This window comes from Zea mays, chromosome 5, assembly GCF_902167145.1.
Source record: "Zea mays cultivar B73 chromosome 5, Zm-B73-REFERENCE-NAM-5.0, whole genome shotgun sequence".
In the NCBI taxonomy this organism is placed as follows: domain Eukaryota; kingdom Viridiplantae; phylum Streptophyta; class Magnoliopsida; order Poales; family Poaceae; genus Zea; species Zea mays.
In genome coordinates this window covers 212,567,017-212,585,576 of record NC_050100.1, presented here as the reverse complement: position 1 = coordinate 212,585,576, position 18,560 = coordinate 212,567,017, and the positions used below count along the sequence as shown (strand labels likewise).

The window sequence follows — 18,560 nt, the reverse complement described above, 5'->3', positions numbered from 1 at the left end:
TTATGTTTTCTATAAATATATAGTTTTTATAGTATATTTATATGATATGTAATGAAAGTATTTTAATTTATCTATCGTGTTAGTGTTAACCAGGATGAGATAAGAGTAACTCTAATAGTTATGAAAAATTTAGCTCTCTAAATCACAGATTTAAGAAGTTAATAAATAACTTTGGAAGTAAAAAAAATATGAGTTCTCCAATAGTTCTTAAAATATAGGTTGTAGTTTGGTTTTGTATCTATCCACATCCAAAAAACAAGTCACAAATGTTATCAATTACCTTCATTATCTACATAATGCAACCAACATTTTTGTTTAAGGAGTTGCTAAATGGTTGCCAAATGTAGAGAGGAAATGAGGTTACATGATAAGTTTCTAAATTTAGAAAGTTCATTTAGAGAACTGTTGGAGAGGAGTTTTTATGTTAATTGGCTAAATTATATTTAGAAAGTCTTTTAGAAAACTATTGGAGTTGCTATAACAATCGCAAATGGTTGAGGTCTCTTGAGGACTTTCGGCTGCCATGACCTTGCTCACCACCGCTACGCCAACATTACTCATGTTGGCGTATCACAACACTAAGGCAATATGCAGTCTATTCATTTGACATTAATCTGTACCGGCTTGTACTGCTTCTACAGTGTTGTCTCTATGAATTACAACTGCATTAATCTAAACAGCTAACTTTAATCCAAATCGAACAACCCCATGAATGGTGGCTATGCAGGTGAAAGAGAGGGAAGGGGAGTCTTATAGAGAGAGAGTACAGGGTTATGAAGGGACCACGTCAAGAAACAATGTGTTTTCCACATAGAAAGTGTATCTTCCTTACTTTACGTGTTCTAAATGTTATAGTCTCTAACCCAAGAAGCAAGAGATGCACACCATCAAAAAGATAGAGGACCTTCCAATGAAGTTTTAAGAGCAACCTAATTTCAATAAGGACAGTGCGACATCCGACACTATGCATCTGCATAAGCCATAGAAGTATGGGCCATGGTGCAAGATATGTAGAGAAGATGATCATTCTGGTAACAAATGTCCTGAAACAAAAGAGAACATTAACTTAATCGTCATTATCATCATCAACAACAAAAGCAACAACAACAATGGTACCATCCTCCTTAATAACAAGGTTGGAATTCTCGCCCCTTCTATCAAGGTAATGGAGGTAATAATTTCAATAGTTTAAATAAGAAATGTTCGTTGGAAGATCTTTTGTTATGCCAAGCTAAAATCAATAAAAAGTTGTTAGCTGATGAAAAAATATTGGAAAATGAATGCTAAAATAGTCAATTTACCTTCGATTGTTGGAAACAAATTAAGTTTTAATAAAATGTTAGAAACACAACTAGCACAATTAGTTGTCATTAATATGCTCTTCAAACATGGTAATTCCCTTTGTCTACCCAAAACCTTTGCAAAATTTAGTGTGGTAATCACACGAGAGGAAAATCCACTCATGGTTCGCCACATCCCAATGTGACTGCAAAGACGACAACTAAGAAAGACAGGGCTGATGAGACATAAAAAAGGAGCTACCAACACAAGATGACAACATCAAATTCCATAGAAAGATGGCTCTACGTGAGTACTACAACACCAACAATTTGAAAGTTTTGCCGAGCTAGGAGATCAACCGGTCTGCAACCCTGCAATAATAGTGGAAGACATTTTCACCATGATAAGAGATTTCTTCATATAGTGGACTTCATGGTGTTGGACATGGAAGTAGACAAGAAGTTATCTCTCATCCTTGGAAGTCCCTTCCTTAGCACCGCCCATGCAACCATGATAAGAGATTTTTTTGATCGGGTTCATCGATAACGTTAATGTTCGGGAATGGAATCGATTATCGAAATTTTGTATCCGAACCGGTATCAAATAAATAGGGTGACAAAATCGATTATCGAAATTTCGGTAACCGGAATCGAAATTTTGTATCAGAAACGATAATTATTCGGATATCGTTTTGTCATTTTTCCCTTTGATTACGAATAAATAGGGTATCAAAATTTGTTATGCAAATTTATATTCTTGTTTTTAGCATTGAGCTTATAAAGATTCATAAAAGGTAAAGCTTAAATTTATCGTATATTTTCTCAAACGATCGGTATGGATTCAGATGCAAATTTGGTAGTTTTCACCTTTTTTGTTGTAGGGAGTAAATGATGCATAAAACAATTTATGAAAAAATTTATTCTCATTTGTAATAATGTGCTTGATAACATAAGAAGAAGAAAAATCAACATAAAAATTATACATAGCTGTTTTAAAATATTAAATCTGCTGTAACAATTTGGATTACCACATTCATCCCTAAAACTTGTCAACTTGTGAAATGTGAGTACGTGAACTTGTGATCTTTGTGGAACTTGTTATGTATGTGAATTGTGAACTTGTGATCTTTGATAACTTGTCAACTTGTGAATTATGAACTTGTGATCTTTATGATTTTTTGAATTGTGAACTTGTTTTGTTTTTTTACTTGTGATAGTTGTTATCTTATTAAATTACGAACTCGTTATATTGAAATATTTTCATATTGGTATATGGTGTGTAGGGCTAGAAACGAGCCGAGCCGAGCTCGGCTCGGTTCGGCTCGCCCATTCCACGAGCTGGCGAAAGTGGCTCGGCTCGGCTCGCGAGCCATATTCTGGTATTTATCGTTGTATTATTTGCTAAATTAACATTATATAAATTTAAAATATAAAATCATCATTCAACATTATGAGTAATTTAAATTATAAAGTACAATATATTCATCATCAGAGATTAAAAAATGAGCTATTATCCATAAAATTATCTAATATTCATTATTATTCCATAAATTGATCATTTTTACAAGGCTCGCGAGCTGAAACGAGCCGGCTCGGCTCGGCTCGTTCGAGGCTCGCGAGCCGAGCCGAGCCGATCCAGCTCGAGCCGGCTCGCGAGCCTCGAGCTTATTTTGCAGCCCTAATGGTGTGCACCCTCTTTGTGTTTGTTGGTACGCCTGAGTCGCGACCTGTAGGTTGTGGTGGCCAGGTCCCATCAATGGCTATCACTAATCAGAAATCTAAACCGACGGGCCACTCACGTGCGCGCGGCACCCCCACGCCATGACGGCGACAACTCACTTGCAAAAGGCCACCCCAAACCCACATGCCCCCCTCCCCCTCCCCTAAAAAACAGATCCGTGTCCCGTAATCTAAACCCGAAAGGCAGCACAAGCAAATCATCAGCGCCCCTGCCGTCTCGGTTACTGCCTACCGGTGATTTACTTGTTACTCCTGCAGCTGCAGCAGGCAGCAACAAAGCTAGCGCCACGCACCGCGCGGGGTGTTGGGTGGGTGCGTTGGCCACGTGACGCCAAACTCCCGAGCCTCTCGTTAAGGGTCAGATCTGAGTGGCGAGCGCTGCGCTGCGCTGCGATCTTAATCCACCGGAAGCCGATTAAACTAATCGGCTCCCTCCGGGAGTTGTTTACTGATCCCTAAACGGATTCCTCAGCTTGCAGAGGGGTGTGGCAGAGGGAATGTTCCGATCAGCGCAGAGCAGAGCAGGACGGGGCGGGGCAGAGCACGACGCCATCCACTGACCTCCCAATGATTTGTGATCCATGGGATCTCATCATCATTTTAAACCTCCATCTCGAATATTAACCCGCGCGATGCATGTTTTGCTACTACGCCGCGGGGGGGAAACGGCCGCGAAGCTTCCCGGGTTGTGCGAGACACATGCGCCTTGTCGTATCTGGTGGGCGCGACGACTTGGAGCCCGGCCGGCCTGTTGCTAAGCTACTGTAGGCAGTTTAGCCTCCGATGCCTCCTCACCTACTCTACTAGGAGTATTAGCTACTTGGCGCGCGGGTGCGGCCCTATCTAGCTACCTTAACTGGTGTTAGTTAGCTACCCATCGCTTCGCCCAGATTTGGTAGCACAGGCGAGTTTGAAGTGTGAGTCGATGATGCACGCGCGCGCGGGCCATGGTTGTTGTTGGCGAGACGCCCGTGTGGCTTGATCAGTCCAGTGTCACGCGCGCGCCAGGGGCGACGGATCAGAGGCATGCAGTACGTGTGCTGCAGGTGGTGACGCGCGTTCATGGGATGGGACCGTGTGCGGTTTGTTGGGTTCACGCATGCATGCATGCATGCACCGCACCGTCCGTCCGTGTCACCGTTGATGGACCGGACCGGACCGGACCCATGTAGTAGGCGTCGGTCGCCCCACCGGCGTCACGTGCACCCGTGGTACCTGCGCGCGATCGCTGACGGCGACAGGCGCATGCACGCAGAGGCAGGCAGTAGGTGCGTCGGCCGGGCCACATCGTACACGCGCTCATGATCCGCCGTGACGTGACGCAGGCAGGGGCAGGCAGGCCACGCGTCGCCGTCGAACGTGCCGTGTCTCCCCGGCCGGCCGGTCGACCCGCGGCCCGTCCCGCGCGCGCGGCCATGCGATCGAGCGAGCTCTCGACGTGCTCTAGCTAGCCACACATTGTCGCGCTCGCACCCGCCGGCCGGCGCCCCTTTTGGATCGGATCGCTCTCTAGCTGAGGGGCTCCTGGTTGTAAAGGCCGGCCAGTCGGCCACCATCCCCCGGCGGTGGAGCGCAGCAACGTGGCGACGCCAGCGCTGGCTCTGCCTGGATAGCTGGCGGCATCGGGATGGATAGATCGGCAGGGCAGCGCGCGCTAAGCGATCGAGGATCGTGGGTGCGCGTGCGTGAAGGCCGGGCCGGCGGGGCGCGGTGGTGCATGTCGCTCTCGATCGATTGGTGGTTTGCTAGGCTAGCACGACGCGCGCGGCACATGAGCAATGAGCGGAGCGGAGGCATAGCTTGCTATTGCTATTGCTATTTGCTAGCTAGCTCGTCCTGCCGGAAAGCGCGGGTGTCTCGCGCAGCGCAGCCAGCAGCCTCGGTGGCTGGGCATGTGCGCGCAACGGATCGGATGGGGAGAGGGAAAGGGCGGGCGGGCAAGGGAGGCCCACCGGCAAGGCGGTGTACAGCTTCGTCTCCGCACCGGCCACCGATGGAGCACGTGAGCTAGCCTGGACGACCCTCTTCCTTTCCCCTCTCTCTCTCTCTCTCTCTCTCTCTCTCTCTCTCTCTCTCTCTCTCTCTCTCTCTCTCTCTCTCTCTCTCTCTCTCATCCGGTGTTCTCCCTTCTACTACGTGAACGTGAGCAGTGGAGTATAACACTGTCTGCAGTAGTATTTTCCTGGTCTTTTACTCCAAGCCTCGCTAGCAGCGCTGTCCGAGGGAGTTGGATCGGTTTGCTTATTACGCTAGCGTTCGTGTGCCGCAATTAGCGGTGGTATAACGTCAGCTGTCACCGCACACCGCTAGCCGTTCACTAGGATCACTATTCATCCCGGCCGGACATGTCATATATATACTACTTCGCCGACAGGCACGTAGTAGCCCCGCGTGCTGCTAGACACGCTCCGCCAGCCCTTCACATAATCACAGCTGACATGCTTGCTTGCTGTTATATATGTTGTACCAGTATAAATAAATAAAGTTTCGAAGGTGCTCTAAATTTCAAAAAGATAAAAAAAAACACAATCAGACAGTCTGACAGACATGCAGGCTTACCTCTTGGCCATCTTCGATCTCATCCCCCGTGGCCGTGGCCTGCTGGCTCCCTCCGCCTGAGAGAGAGGCTGAGACTATAATAAGGTCAGCGGAGCCGATCGGCAGCCGAACTCGCTGCACATTCCGCCGGGCGTGTCGGTACTACTAGCTAGCAGGCAGCAAGATCCGCCAGGCAGCGCAGCAGGCTTGGCAGGCAGGACGCAGGAGCGAGAGATCTCTCGGTTCCCCTGCCCGCGTGCCAAAATGCAGCTCTTCCAAGGTACGTACTATACTGGAATAGATGTTTTCGTTCCTTCGCCTCTCTGTCGCCGGCGCTAAGCTGGCGGCCTCCACCTCCGTCCACCCTCTCTTCCGCTGGATTTGTGACGTGCCCGCGATCCGCAGGAGAGAAGCCGGCCCACGATTTCCTCTCGCTCCACACCGGAGGAGGCCCGTCGTCGCCCGTGCAGCAGCAGCATCCCGCCCAAGGTATGCGAGCCCTCTCGGTTCATAATTCGGCCGGAAATGCGACCTGCGTCCCCCCCACTCGGAGAACCTAGGCTAGCTACTAGGTAGGGCCTCGCGACTTACATAGTACAGCGTAACAACCCAGGCCATTTGGTTGCGGTCGCAGGATACGAATCGGGGGCGCACAGTTCGCTGAAGCCCATGAAACTGGACAGGCGGCGGCGCGGCGGCGGCGGCGGCGGAGCGATCGACATGGCACCGTCGTCGGGCTTGGAGTCGGACTCCGAGGAGCACGTCTTGCCGGGCGGCGTCGGGACGTTCAGCATCAGGCAGGTGGCATCTGCGACTCGATCGAGGGGAGAAGCCGCCGGCCATGGCGTCGTCAGCGGCGCCTTTCCACCTGCCGTTCATGTGTCCAGAACGGAGGAGGGCCCGCCGCATGGAGCAGAATCGGGAGCCAGGGCTCACAGCGGCCCGCTCGCGATGTGGCAAGATTCTGGCGTCGACCAAAGATCCAGAGGTGAAAATTTATATATACATACGCTGTCGTTTTTTCTTCTCTCGGGTCGGTTCCAGAATTCAGGACCCTCTTTTATTACACTGCCCTGCTGCATGTTCAGGCGCGAGAGGAGGGGAGGGGAGAAGCAGCGGCAGCAGCGCCGATCAGGGGCCCAGCACACCGAGATCCAAGCATTCCGCTACCGAGCAGCGGAGACGGACAAAGATAAACGACAGGCAATGCTCGTTGAGTCCAATTTCAATTTTCATCAATTGCATCTAGCAGATCAGAAACTAAAAAAAAAGATTTACCCAGAACGTAGGGAAGCTGAGTGAGCCAGCTGTCTGCTCAACATGTTGGAATTACATCACGGCATGAACTTGTCATCAACACGCAAATCTTGAATTCTACTTCTGTTGCCGAACAGCAGCAGATAGATACATGAGATGCGATATATATGGGAGATGCATTTTAACGAGTATGTGTGTATATGCCTCTGGTTTAGGTTGGAAATACTTCGGGAACTCCTGCCGCACGGTGACCAGAAGAGGGACAAGGCATCTTTCCTTCTTGAGGTAAATAGATCGCCAACCTTTCTACAACAGCCAGCCGCCGGTAACCAGAGATCTCATAATGCTGCACTTAGAGCATCTCCAACAAGGTCTAAAATAAAGCTCTAAAAGTTAAAAATATAATCATATTTAAAATGTTTAGGACCTCAATAAAACATTTTACTCCAACAGTTAGGCTTTAAATAATGCTATTTAGAAAATAAATCACGTTATTAGAAAATAAATAGTTGTAGATTAAGAGGAAAGAAGGTTAGGGTTCTAACATATGGGGTACTATATTTAGGGTCCGAGAGACCGAACTCTATAATCGTTTGATGATTTTTTATAAAATAGGACTAAATGTTTTATGATTTTTTTTTTGCGAAAGAGCCTCTAGCTGAGTTGGTTAGGTGGTCTGAGTAGCACTCCTCAGGTCCTAGGTTCGACTCCCCGTGGGAGCGAATTTTAGGCTGTGGTTAAAAAAATCCACTCGTCTGTCCCACGACAAAGCACAGGTCTAAGGCTCAGCCCCGGTCGTGGTCGTTCTCACATGGGCTTCGATGCCGCAGGTCAAGTTTTTTTTGTTTTATGATTTTTTGAGCCCTATATTTTAAAATACAATTTCTTATTTAGGGCTCCTCTTGAGATGCTCTTATAACATTGAAATGCCCCCTTTGGTCCCAGTTTTGGGTGCAATATCCTCCATGTTGCTTGTTCAATGATACGCAAACACATAACACGAACCAGAACGAAAATATAATACTAAAAAATATTTCAATGTAACATGATCTCAGCAACTGGGGAGACCGGAATCCTGATCAGCACGTTACAGCAAGTATTTTAGCATGTGGAACATTTTGCTCGCAGGTTATTGAATACATAAGGTTCTTGCAAGAGAAGGTCCAAAAGTACGAGTCAGCCCAACCAGAAAAGAATCACGAGGACTCCTCCATGCCATGGGTACTAACATAGCCACGTTATCACGTTCATCGCAGTACTGCACAATAATCATGCACATATTTTACTATATAACACAAAAAAAAGGGCTGCATTTGGATTTTAACTCACTTGTCCACTATTTTTTCCCCTTGCTAGGCAAAAGTTTACTACAGATCATGCTGGAAAAACACAGAGGTAATTCCACACGCGCGTGCACACACACATACCAAAGAAAAAAGGAATGCCACATGGAAGCATGGAGCCCATGATATATCAATGATAACAAATTTCTTTGTTCTTTTTCATGGTCTCGCAGAATATCATCCAAGGAGGAGGATTAGCACCTTCCACGAAAGATGAGAACAAAGAACAGTATGATTCCAAGCAAACTACGGTGGCATCGTCTGCTCTCTTTGACACACAAAGTGCTAGAGAAACTAGTGCAAACGATATTTCCTCCCAAAAGGCAACAAGCAAAGCAAAATGCAGGGCAGGTAAGTTCCCAATTTCCTTCTTTCGTTGCATTACCACCTTTCAATTGCTAAGATCATGGCAAGAAATTGATTTACTAAGGCTAATAGCTTTAAAATGCAGACAACAGCGTACCTGGCAAACAGCCACCATGGTTGAGCATGTCAACCTCTGATGCAGACAACAAAACACTGAGCAAGAACGAGAAACAAACTCTCCAAGAGGATACTCAAAGTCTTTCTGATGCTTACTCTCAAGGGTTTGTTCCGAAACTACTGTTGTTTATGATGGTAATTTTGCTATATCTGCAACTAACAAGAGAAAACATTATTTACATCAGGCTTCTAAATAGATTGACACAAGCTCTAAAAAGGTCGGGAGTAGACCCATCTCAAGCTAGTATATCTGTAGAGATCAGTATGGACAGAAGAGCAACAGAACCTAATAATATACATGACAATTTGAAGGTAATAACAGCACATGAAAGTATATCAGCACGTTAATGCTTGCAAAGTTGCTAGACTTATGTCATGGCTTATTCACAGAATCAGCCATTTCTTTACCACTTCTTTTTAACCTTACCTGACAGGATCATGAATGTGAAGATATTATACATGTGACCAAGAAGCTTCGGGGCGAGAGAAGCAAGATCTCCAGCTCAAACTGAAATTCAAACTGTGGCGACAAGCCGACAACAGACCAGGACTTTGTCGACGAAATTGACAATTGATGGAATGCTCTTATTTATATTGAAATCACAATTACTGACCTAAGCCTCCATTCAGGTACAAAGGAAGCTGCTCAGGGGAGGGTAGTCATAAAGCTCCCCAATTCAGACATTCCTCCTCATTTGTAAATGCAATTCAGATTGTAAAACAGTGTACATGTACTGCTCTCTCAAAATTTGTCAATTCAACAAATATGGTAGTATTGCAACGTTTTTGTATCAACCTTCCACAGTACATGCATTCAATCGGCAACTAGACCTATATAAACAGCAAGGCAATTGTAAATTATACTAAGCTTGTGATTTGCTGCAAGCGCCAACGAACCATTGGGATGTTTTCTGCATATCATCAGATTCCCTTTCCATCAACATGGTCCGCAGGAAACGAATTGTAGTCACATCACCTGGCGCTCCGCTGCATCTGCGACAATGGGCAGACGTGGTGTCTTCCCGAGCAGGCAGGCGCCACCGCCGTACACCAAGGAGACGAGCAGGAAGAGGAAGACCGTGCTCTCCATGCTCTGGAAGATCTCGAACCCAACCCCACCGGAGGGCGCGAACGACTGCGCGAGCAGGTCGGGAAAGATGAGCAGCACGTCGAGCACGACGGCCTGCATCGCGTTGAAGCGGACGAAGCGGGAGAACGCCTGCTGGTTCCGCACAACGGCGAAGTAGAGCGTGAGGAAGAGGAGGAAGGGCGTGAGCGGCGATGAGTGGAAGAGCCGAGCCGCGGGGGCCAGCGGGCGGAGCAGCGCGCCGAAGAAGGGGAACTGCGTGAGAAGGAAGCGCCCGTGGTGCGCGCCGTCGAGGAACGGGTATAGGTAGGCGACCGCGGCCACGAGGCGGTCGGGCGCCTCCACGGCCCCGCTGTTGTCGTTTTTGTTGGAGGCGCGCGGCGCGGGGGCCAGGAGCCGACGAGGGGTCGCGTTGTTGGGGGCGGCGAGGAGGACCCGCCGGTGCGGGATGCTGAGGAGGCGGGATGTGCCGTCGCGGTGGAGCAGGCGCGGGGGCGAGAGGAGAAGCGAAACGGCGGATGCCATGTGATCCTCTGCTCGGTGCGGTCGAGGAGTGGAGATTTTTTGGGTGAGTGGCCTTGTGGGGGGCGGCCAAAGCGAGGCGTTTGGGTGAGGGGTTGAGGGCAAGGCAGTGGCGCCGCGCGGCTGCTGGCTGCTTGCCCCCTCCGCGCGGGTGGGAGCCTGGGAGCGGAGATTTTTGTGGAGCTCCGGGGGATGTGGGTAGCCGAGTGGGAGACGAGGAGATTGGTTGGTGGTGCCTGCTTCTGCCTGCCTGCCTGCTTGGTGCAGTGCCAGTGCGGGCCGTGCTGCTGCGGCGTCGCGGGGGAGGAAGGACGGGCGCGTGGGCGACGCGCGGTGAGCCTCACGTGGGCCGCCATGCCGGCCGGCATGCGCTCGCGCCTTGCAGCGTGGCCCGCTGTGGCCCGCCACGGAAAAAATTGGGATTCATCGTTTTGAGAGGATTCGTCTGAATATCATTATAAAACATGTCATCCACGTTATGATATCATTTGATCGTTTAATAAATCGGAAAAGAAATATATATATTATATATATAGCGACATTGAGGGTCAATTTTATAGGGAGACGAACATCAGCGACCAAAGTGAATGCACGAACAACAACAGAGGCAAATCATCCCTCAATGTCTATAATATATTTATTATTTTCATTTTTTAAACAATCAAATGATATTATAGCATATGCGGCATGTTTCATAATAGCAAAGTAGTGATGCCTCTCAAAACGATTTCCACTCCGGGAGAGCTGACCCGGGCGGAATAACCACTCCTACATTTTCCTCATAAAAAAGGACACTCAGTCTATTTGGTTCACGGCTAACTATGTCACAATTTATTTAATATTAATCGTTTGAATTGAAGAACTAAGCTTAGACATAAAAAATAGATAAAACGGTTAACTATGTCATAATTTGTTTAATGTTAATTATTTGAATCGAAGAACTAAGCTTAGACATAAAAAATAGATAAAATATGGTAAGTTGGACAGCAAATCAAACCGCCGTCAAACTTCCACCCTATTTCTTTGCATAACTGCGGCGTCAAAATACTCAGCAAGATACTCACCACCAGGTTACAACGACAGATTGACAGGATCATCGACACTGACCAAATCGGGTTCATTCGAGGCAGATCGATCACAGAGAGCTTCATCTACACTTTTGAACTTGTTCAGACCTGCCACAAAAGGAAAACACCACACCAGTCCTAGTGATCAAATTATACTTTGCCAAGGCTTCGACACCGTGAATTGGGAAGCTCTCTGAAGGACCATGGCAGAGAGAGGCTTCCCTGACCGATGGAGATCCTGGATCGCCGAGATCCTCTCCACCTCAAGCTCTGGAAATCTCCTCCACGGTTGCCTACTTGCCTCGACCCATGGTTCCCATGCAAGAAAGGCCTGAGGCAGAGCGACCCGATCTCACCACTCACCTTACCAGTTCCTGCCAGTGGAAGATGTCCTTCAGGTTCTCATCAAGAAAAACGGGGAAGTCCGCCACCCACTGTCAAATGACAAAACCGGGGGCCGGTAATCCAATATGCAAATATGATACACTCATTGCCACATATGCTTCCCTCTCTAGTGTCACCTAGCTCCGGATGATCCTTGACACTTTTGCCCAAGCAACAGGTCTTTGCATCAACTACGATGAGAGCACCCTTGTTCCCATTCATGTTGACCCACAACATCAAGCCGGTCAATTCACCTCGATCCTGCAGTGCGGTGCCAAGTTGGAAGGCTTCCCCCAAACTTACTTTGGCCTCCCTCTGTCAAGAGCAAACTAGGATAGCATGCAGAAACTCCTCCCGCGTGATCACCACTATGAGAGAGCATCGGGAATGGTAGGACAACTTGCTTCCGCCTTGATGATTAGATGGATAGTGGTCCGATCACAGACAGCTTCCCCTCCCTTGCAAGCCATGCAACGAATATGGAAACCACTGTCAGGCAAGTGCTGCTTGATGGGCTTGGATCAGCACCTCAAACCACGCCTGAGCACAACCTCAAAGACAGGAGCTTGCCACCCTCCAGAACACCCTCCACGACATCTCTCTCACACAACAAAATGATAAAAGACTAAGCCCACTGATTGACATAGAAGGGATCCTAAAAACCGGTATGCTCTACAAGCTGATCAATCAATGACTACCTCCAACTTTGATAATCCAGACTTCGTGTGAAGCTCTTTCTCTCCTAAAGTTTAAGTTCTTTGTGTGGATCCTCATATAAGGAAAGGTTAACCACAAAAAGAACCTTGTCAAGAAAGGGATGATTACCAGCGTCGTGTGTGACCTTGGCTCTGTCAGGCAGATGAAGATTACGACCACATTATCTTCAAGTGTCTGATTGCTTCCTCCTTCTGGCACAACATATATAGGAGTGCACAACATCGACAACCTAACGACGTCCAAGCCATGGGAAGTCATCCCCCTCCCCCCGATCACCAATCACACTAGAATACCTTCATACACCTTTATTGTTGGATGCTCTGGAAAAACCGGCATCCCCTTCCTGTCCTAGCAAGCATGTGCGTGAAGAAGGAGACACAGACATAGGGGATGACATCTGGAACCTATATTAGGGGCAATAATGACAATTTTTTTGAGCTAAGGGTATCCTTCTAGCCAAACATCTCCTCCGCTCCACGTGAAGGTTGCTCCAGCTTAAGTTGTCAAGTGGAGCAGAAATTTGTGGAAAAGCTAGAGCTCATAGCGAAATCTAGATGGTAGAGTTGTCACTACGGATGTCACCCCAGCGACGCGGGGACCTCGATATTCATCACTGCTGACGGTGTCCTTGTTAGCACACCGATCACAGGCGGATTGGAGAAGAGAAAGAGGTAGGCGAGAGAGATAGCTTGGGTTGGGAATGAGACAACAGAGAGCTCCGTTGTATTCAGTTTCTCCGTAATTTCATCCCCCTGCCCAAAGCAGCTATCGTACTTATACTACGACATATGTTCCACGGACCAGTGACTCAGGGACGCAGCCCCACATACCAGAGACTCATTCATCTTTCCTAACATTCCCCTCTTCTTAAAATTCGGCTTGCCCTCAAGCCGATGTGTAGCATTACTTCCACCAGGATCCCAGGAAAATTGCAAGCACTGACCAAAAGTAACAGGAACTTGTGCTGTGTTGTTTGCCGCTGCAGCCTCCTCATCCATGGCATGTGTAACTCGTGCTGTCTCTCTAGTATTCTGCCTTGAGCCCCTGTATGAGTATATCACAAAGCCAGTTGCTGTGCCAACAAAAGAAATGAAGTACATCACATCAACCTTCTCTTGGTAAGCGATTGTACGCATTAGAACAGCCCACATATCAGCAGTCCAGTGAGTCGATCTGAGCTCTTTTTGTTTGAATATGCTTATCTGTATACCATTTATAATTGCTCTAAAAACACCTAGCATTGCCATCACCTCAACTCTGGTGCTTTCGTGGACAAAGTACTCCTTGGTAACCCTGCTGAAGGCATGAAGCATGGAGCCTCCAATGACAAGCAAATCACCTGTTAGAAAGTTGAGTCCTTTTTCTCGACCGAAAGCATGTACATCCGAAAATAAGACCAAAATTAGCCTAGCCACGCAAACTCCCACACCCAATAAATTCCTCAGCCCATACTTTGCCTTCAGGAAGATCCAACTGCACACAATGACACATGGAACCGACCAGCAATTCCGCAGCATCACACTGGTTAAGGACGTGTACTGATAAGCCGACACAACGATGTAATGAACTTCCACATCAATGATGTCAAGAAGGATGTAATTCAGCAATGATTGTTTGTAGCTGTGCACTTCATTGGATTCAGACGAAAGGAGATTGATGAACCATACGCAACATTCTACAAGAAGATCCTGGGCATCTTGTGCCACTCGTACAACAGGACGCATTTGTGTAAATTGTGCCTGTAGCTTTGCCTTCCTGTCACCTATACCCGAACAACAAATCATTGCCAGAAGGATCTCCTGCTAAGTTGCAAAAGGCAGTGTCAGGATTGTGTTTGCCAGTCCGTCCTCAACTCCACTGACAGGTACATCCAGCTTAGCCAATAATATAGGTGGAGGCCATGGTTGCCTTGACAACATCCAATTCAAGTAATCAGTGAACGGTGGCCACAACACTACTGAGTACTCATCAATCTTCGCCACAAACCCCCTCTTAGCATCATATACATTGGTGTCCAAACATGGAAGCATTTCACCCGCTGAATCTGAGAAGAAAGTGATGATGTACCTTTGTGGCATTTCTGCAAACACCACTTGGGCGTCCATGGAAGCAAACGAAGGCTTGGCTGAAATGACCATCCTGGTGACTGACACGGGCTTGACCTGCTTAACCAGCTCGCGCGTGGCGCCACTAAGGAAATTTGACAAACACCTTGTGGGCGAGATGGCAGGGTACGCTTCCTCTGTACTCGAAGGCGCGGCTTGTGTTCGAATGGAGGACGGAGCATCACGGATGGCATCGCACGAGGCCGTGGTGGAGGCGGTTGCTGCAGTGGTACAGGTCGGCGAAGCGATTGTTGTAGTCGAAGGTGAAGTAGTGGGCGGCGGTGATGGGATCGGGGTGGAAATATGCGCTGAGTACCTGAGAGCACCTAGAGGGGGGGGGGTGAATAGGTGATCCTGTAAAACTTCAAAACTTAAGCCACAAAAACTTGTTAAGTGTTAGCACAATTATGGCCAAGTGGCTAGAGAGGAGTCAAAACACAATAACCACAAGAAATCAAACACAGAGATGACACGGTGGTTATCCCGTGGTTCGGCCAAGTACAAAACTTGCCTACTCCACGTTGTGGCGTCCCAACGGACGAGAGTTGCACTCAACTCCTCTCAAGTGATCCAATGATCAACTTGAATACCACGGTGTTCTTGCTTTTCTTTTCTCAATCCCGTTTGCGAGGAATCTCCACAACTTGGAGCCTCTCGCCCTTACAAAAGATGTTCACAGAGAATCACAGAGCAAAGGAGGGATTAGCAACTCACACACGACACAAAGATCACAGCGAATACGCACACACAAGACCCAGACTTGAGCTCAAAAGACTAGCACACTAGAACGGAGCTCAAATCACTAGAATGTCGAACAAGTGCGCGAGATTGATGTGTGAGTGATCAAGAGTGCTCAAGGAATGCTTGTGTATTCTCCTCCATGCGCCTAGGGGTCCCTTTTATAGCCCCAAGGCAGCTAGGAGCCGTTGAGAACACATCTGGAAGGCTATCCTTGCCTTCTGTCGTCGGGCGCACCGGACAGTCCGGTGCACACCGGACACTGTCCGGTGCCCGATTTATTTCCATAAACAGCGCATCCGACCGTTGCTGTCTGTTGCAGATCTGGGCGCCGTTGGCGCACCGGACATGTCCGGTGCACACCGGACAGTCCGGTGCCCCATTCCGACCGTTGGCTCGGCCACGTGTCGCGCGCCGATCGCGCGGCCGACCGTTGGCCCGGCCGACCGTTGGCTCACCGGACAGTCCGGTGCACACCGGACAGTCCGGTGAATTTTAGCCGAAGTCGCCGGAGAAAAACCCGAGAGCGGCTGGTTTGCTCCGCGCTGGTCTGGCGCACCGGACACTGTCCGGTGCACACCGGACAGTCCGGTGCCCCAGCCCGAAGCAGCCCTCCACTCCTCTTCTTCTTCCTGTTTCTAACACTTAGACAAGAATATTAGTACACAAAACCAATGTACTAAGGCTTAGAAACATACCTTAACTTGTGATTTGCACTTTGTTCATCCATGGGCATATTTTCACATTTAAGCACTTGTGTTTGCACTCAATCACCAAAATACTTAGAAATGGCCCAAAGGCACATTTCCCTTTCAATCTCCCCCTTTTTGGTGATTTATGCCAACACATCATAAAGCAAGTGGAACAAGTGCAAAACTACTTCAAATAAAAACTAACTTTGAGTTTTATTCAATTTTGGCATATATGGATCATCCTTTGCCACCACTTGGTTTGTTTTTGCAAATCAAACTCAAATCTCTATCTCTAAGTCAAACACACATGTTGAGGCATAAAGAGAGTCATTCCAAAAGAGATTGATCAAGGATTTCAAAAACTCCCCCTATTTCCCATAATCACCACTTCTCCCCACAAGAAGCCAACTTTTGACAATAGAGACAATAAGAGATAATAAAAGCTTTTGACAAATAAGAGATAATAAAAGCTTTTGACAAAAACTCACAAAAACTCTATTCTACTATTTTCAAAATCTCTCAAGTGGTAGCTGATCCATTTATTACTTTGGCCTTTATTTTCTCCCCCTTTGGCATCAAGCACCAAAACGGGATTAATCTTGGCCTTTTAACCCCATTGCCTCACCAAAGTCTTCAATTAAGAGCAAATGGCAATAAGATTTCATGAGATGAACTTGGAATTAGTTACCCTCTCATCGGAGTGCAGTGGAAGTCTTTCATGGTCCAAGTCCACCTTTTCCCTTTCAATCCTCCTTCGAGACTAAATCATCAAACTCAAGCACATGGTTAGTCTCAAAGGGTCAAGTTGTAACACATCTCCCCCTAAACATGTGCATCACTTTGCAACGGACTTGTGAGGTCCAGGGAGTGTTTGTACAACTTGAGCATAATAAGCAACAAAATGCAAAAAGGAACATGATCAAAAGCATAAGTACATGTATGCTACAATTCAATCCAGGTTCCGCGAATCTATGACATTTAGCTCACTACGCAACCTGCAAAAGGTCTTCTCATCTAGAGGCTTAGTGAAGATATCGGCTAGCTGGTTCTCGGTGCTAACATGAAACACTTCGATATCTCCCTTTTGCTGGTGGTCTCTCAAAAAGTGATGCCGGATGTCTATGTGCTTTGTGCGGCTGTGCTCAACAGGATTCTCCGCCATACGGATAGCACTCTCATTGTCACATAGGAGTGGGACTTTACTCAGATTGTAGCCAAAGTCCCGGAGGGTTTGCCTCATCCAAAGTAGTTGCGCGCAACACTGACCTGCGGCAACGTACTCGGCCTCAGCGGTGGATAGGGCAACGGATGTTTGTTTCTTAGAGTTCCATGACACCAGGGACCTTCCTAAGAATTGGCACGTCCCCGATGTACTCTTCCTATCGACCTTACATCCAGCATAGTCGGAGTCTGAGTATCCAACTAAGTCAAAGGTAGACCCCTTTGGATACCAGAGCCCGAAGCAAGGCGTAGCAACCAAATATCTAAGAATTCGCTTCACCGCCACTAAGTGACACTCCTTAGGGTCGGATTGAAATCTAGCACACATGCATACGCTAAGCATAATGTCCGGTCTACTAGCACATAAATAAAGCAAAGAACCTATCATTGACCGGTATGCTTTTTGATCAACGGACTTACCTCCTTTGTTGAGGTCGGTGTGTCCGTCGGTTCCCATCGGCGTCTTTGCGGGCTTGGCGTCCTTCATCCCAAACCGCTTTAGTAGATCTTGCGTGTACTTCGTTTGGGAGATGAAGGTGCCGTCCTTGAGTTGCTTCACTTGGAACCCAAGGAAGTAGTTCAACTCGCCCATCATCGACATCTCGAATTTCTGCGTCATCACCCTACTAAACTCTTCACAAGACTTTTGGTTAGTTGAACCAAATATTATGTCGTCGACATAAATTTGGCACACAAACAAATCACCATCACATGTCTTTGTAAAAAGAGTTGGATCGGCCTTCCCAACCTTGAAAGCATTAGCAAGTAAAAAGTCTCTAAGGCATTCATACCATGCTCTTGGGGCTTGCTTAAGTCCATAGAGCGCCTTAGAGAGCTTACACACATGGTCGGGGTACCGTTCATCCTCGAAGCCAGGGGGTTGCTCCACGTACACTTCCTCCTTGATTGGCCCGTTGAGGAAAGCGCTTTTCACATCCATTTGGTACAACCTGAAAGAATGGTGAGCGGCATATGCTAGCAAGATACGAATGGACTCTAGCCTAGCCACAGGAGCGAAAGTCTCCTCAAAGTCCAAACCTGCGACTTGGGCATAACCTTTTGCCACAAGTCGAGCCTTGTTCCTCGTCACCACCCCGTGCTCGTCCTGTTTGTTGCGGAACACCCACTTGGTTCCCACAACATTTTGCTTCGGACGAGGCACCAGTGTCCAAACTTCATTGCGCTTGAAGTTGTTGAGCTCCTCCTGCATGGCCAATACCCAATCCGGATCTAGCAAGGCCTCCTCTACCCTGAAAGGCTCAATAGAAGAGACAAAGGAGTAATGCTCACAAAAATTAACTAATCGAGATCGAGTAGTTACTCCCTTGCTAATGTCACCCAGAATTTGATCGACGGGATGATCCCTTTGAATCATCGCTCGAACTT

At 47.7% G+C, this 18,560-nt stretch overlaps 3 protein-coding genes across 4 annotated transcripts; 1 reads left to right on the top strand and 2 right to left on the bottom strand.

The window, feature by feature from the left end:
* Nucleotides 1-5,479: 5,479 nt before the first annotated feature.
* On the top strand, nucleotides 5,480-9,422 carry LOC100279738 (Transcription factor BIM3). 2 transcript variants are annotated; one of them, XR_002269423.3, is made up of 11 exons: nucleotides 5,480-5,838; nucleotides 5,964-6,047; nucleotides 6,193-6,546; nucleotides 6,647-6,761; nucleotides 7,031-7,100; nucleotides 7,944-8,036; nucleotides 8,172-8,210; nucleotides 8,332-8,509; nucleotides 8,597-8,745; nucleotides 8,827-8,953; nucleotides 9,076-9,422. XR_002269423.3 is itself a non-coding variant. In NM_001152697.2 (11 exons), exons 1-11 carry the CDS (start codon nucleotides 5,823-5,825, stop codon nucleotides 9,151-9,153), a joined length of 1,290 nt encoding a protein of 429 aa, NP_001146169.2. In that variant the 5' UTR covers nucleotides 5,701-5,822; the 3' UTR covers nucleotides 9,154-9,420. The 2 variants fall into 2 exon arrangements, 1 of the variants encoding a protein (NP_001146169.2); NM_001152697.2 differs by having other exon boundaries at nucleotides 5,701-5,838; nucleotides 8,610-8,745; nucleotides 9,076-9,420.
* LOC100193921 (Protein TIC 20-v chloroplastic) lies at nucleotides 9,217-10,383 on the bottom strand. The gene has a single exon (NM_001138993.2). The coding sequence runs from the start codon at nucleotides 10,251-10,253 to the stop codon at nucleotides 9,609-9,611; it is 645 nt and encodes a 214-aa protein (NP_001132465.2). The 5' UTR covers nucleotides 10,254-10,383; the 3' UTR covers nucleotides 9,217-9,608.
* Nucleotides 10,384-11,419: 1,036 nt separating this feature from the next.
* On the bottom strand, nucleotides 11,420-14,345 carry LOC103628835 (solute carrier family 35 member F2). The gene is made up of 5 exons (XM_008648960.3): nucleotides 13,249-14,345; nucleotides 12,712-12,766; nucleotides 12,527-12,609; nucleotides 11,686-11,751; nucleotides 11,420-11,425 (listed from the first exon to the last, which is right to left on the bottom strand). The coding sequence occupies exons 1-5, from the start codon at nucleotides 14,200-14,202 to the stop codon at nucleotides 11,420-11,422; spliced, it is 1,164 nt and encodes a 387-aa protein (XP_008647182.1). The 5' UTR covers nucleotides 14,203-14,345.
* Between the last annotated feature and the right edge of the window lie 4,215 nt (nucleotides 14,346-18,560).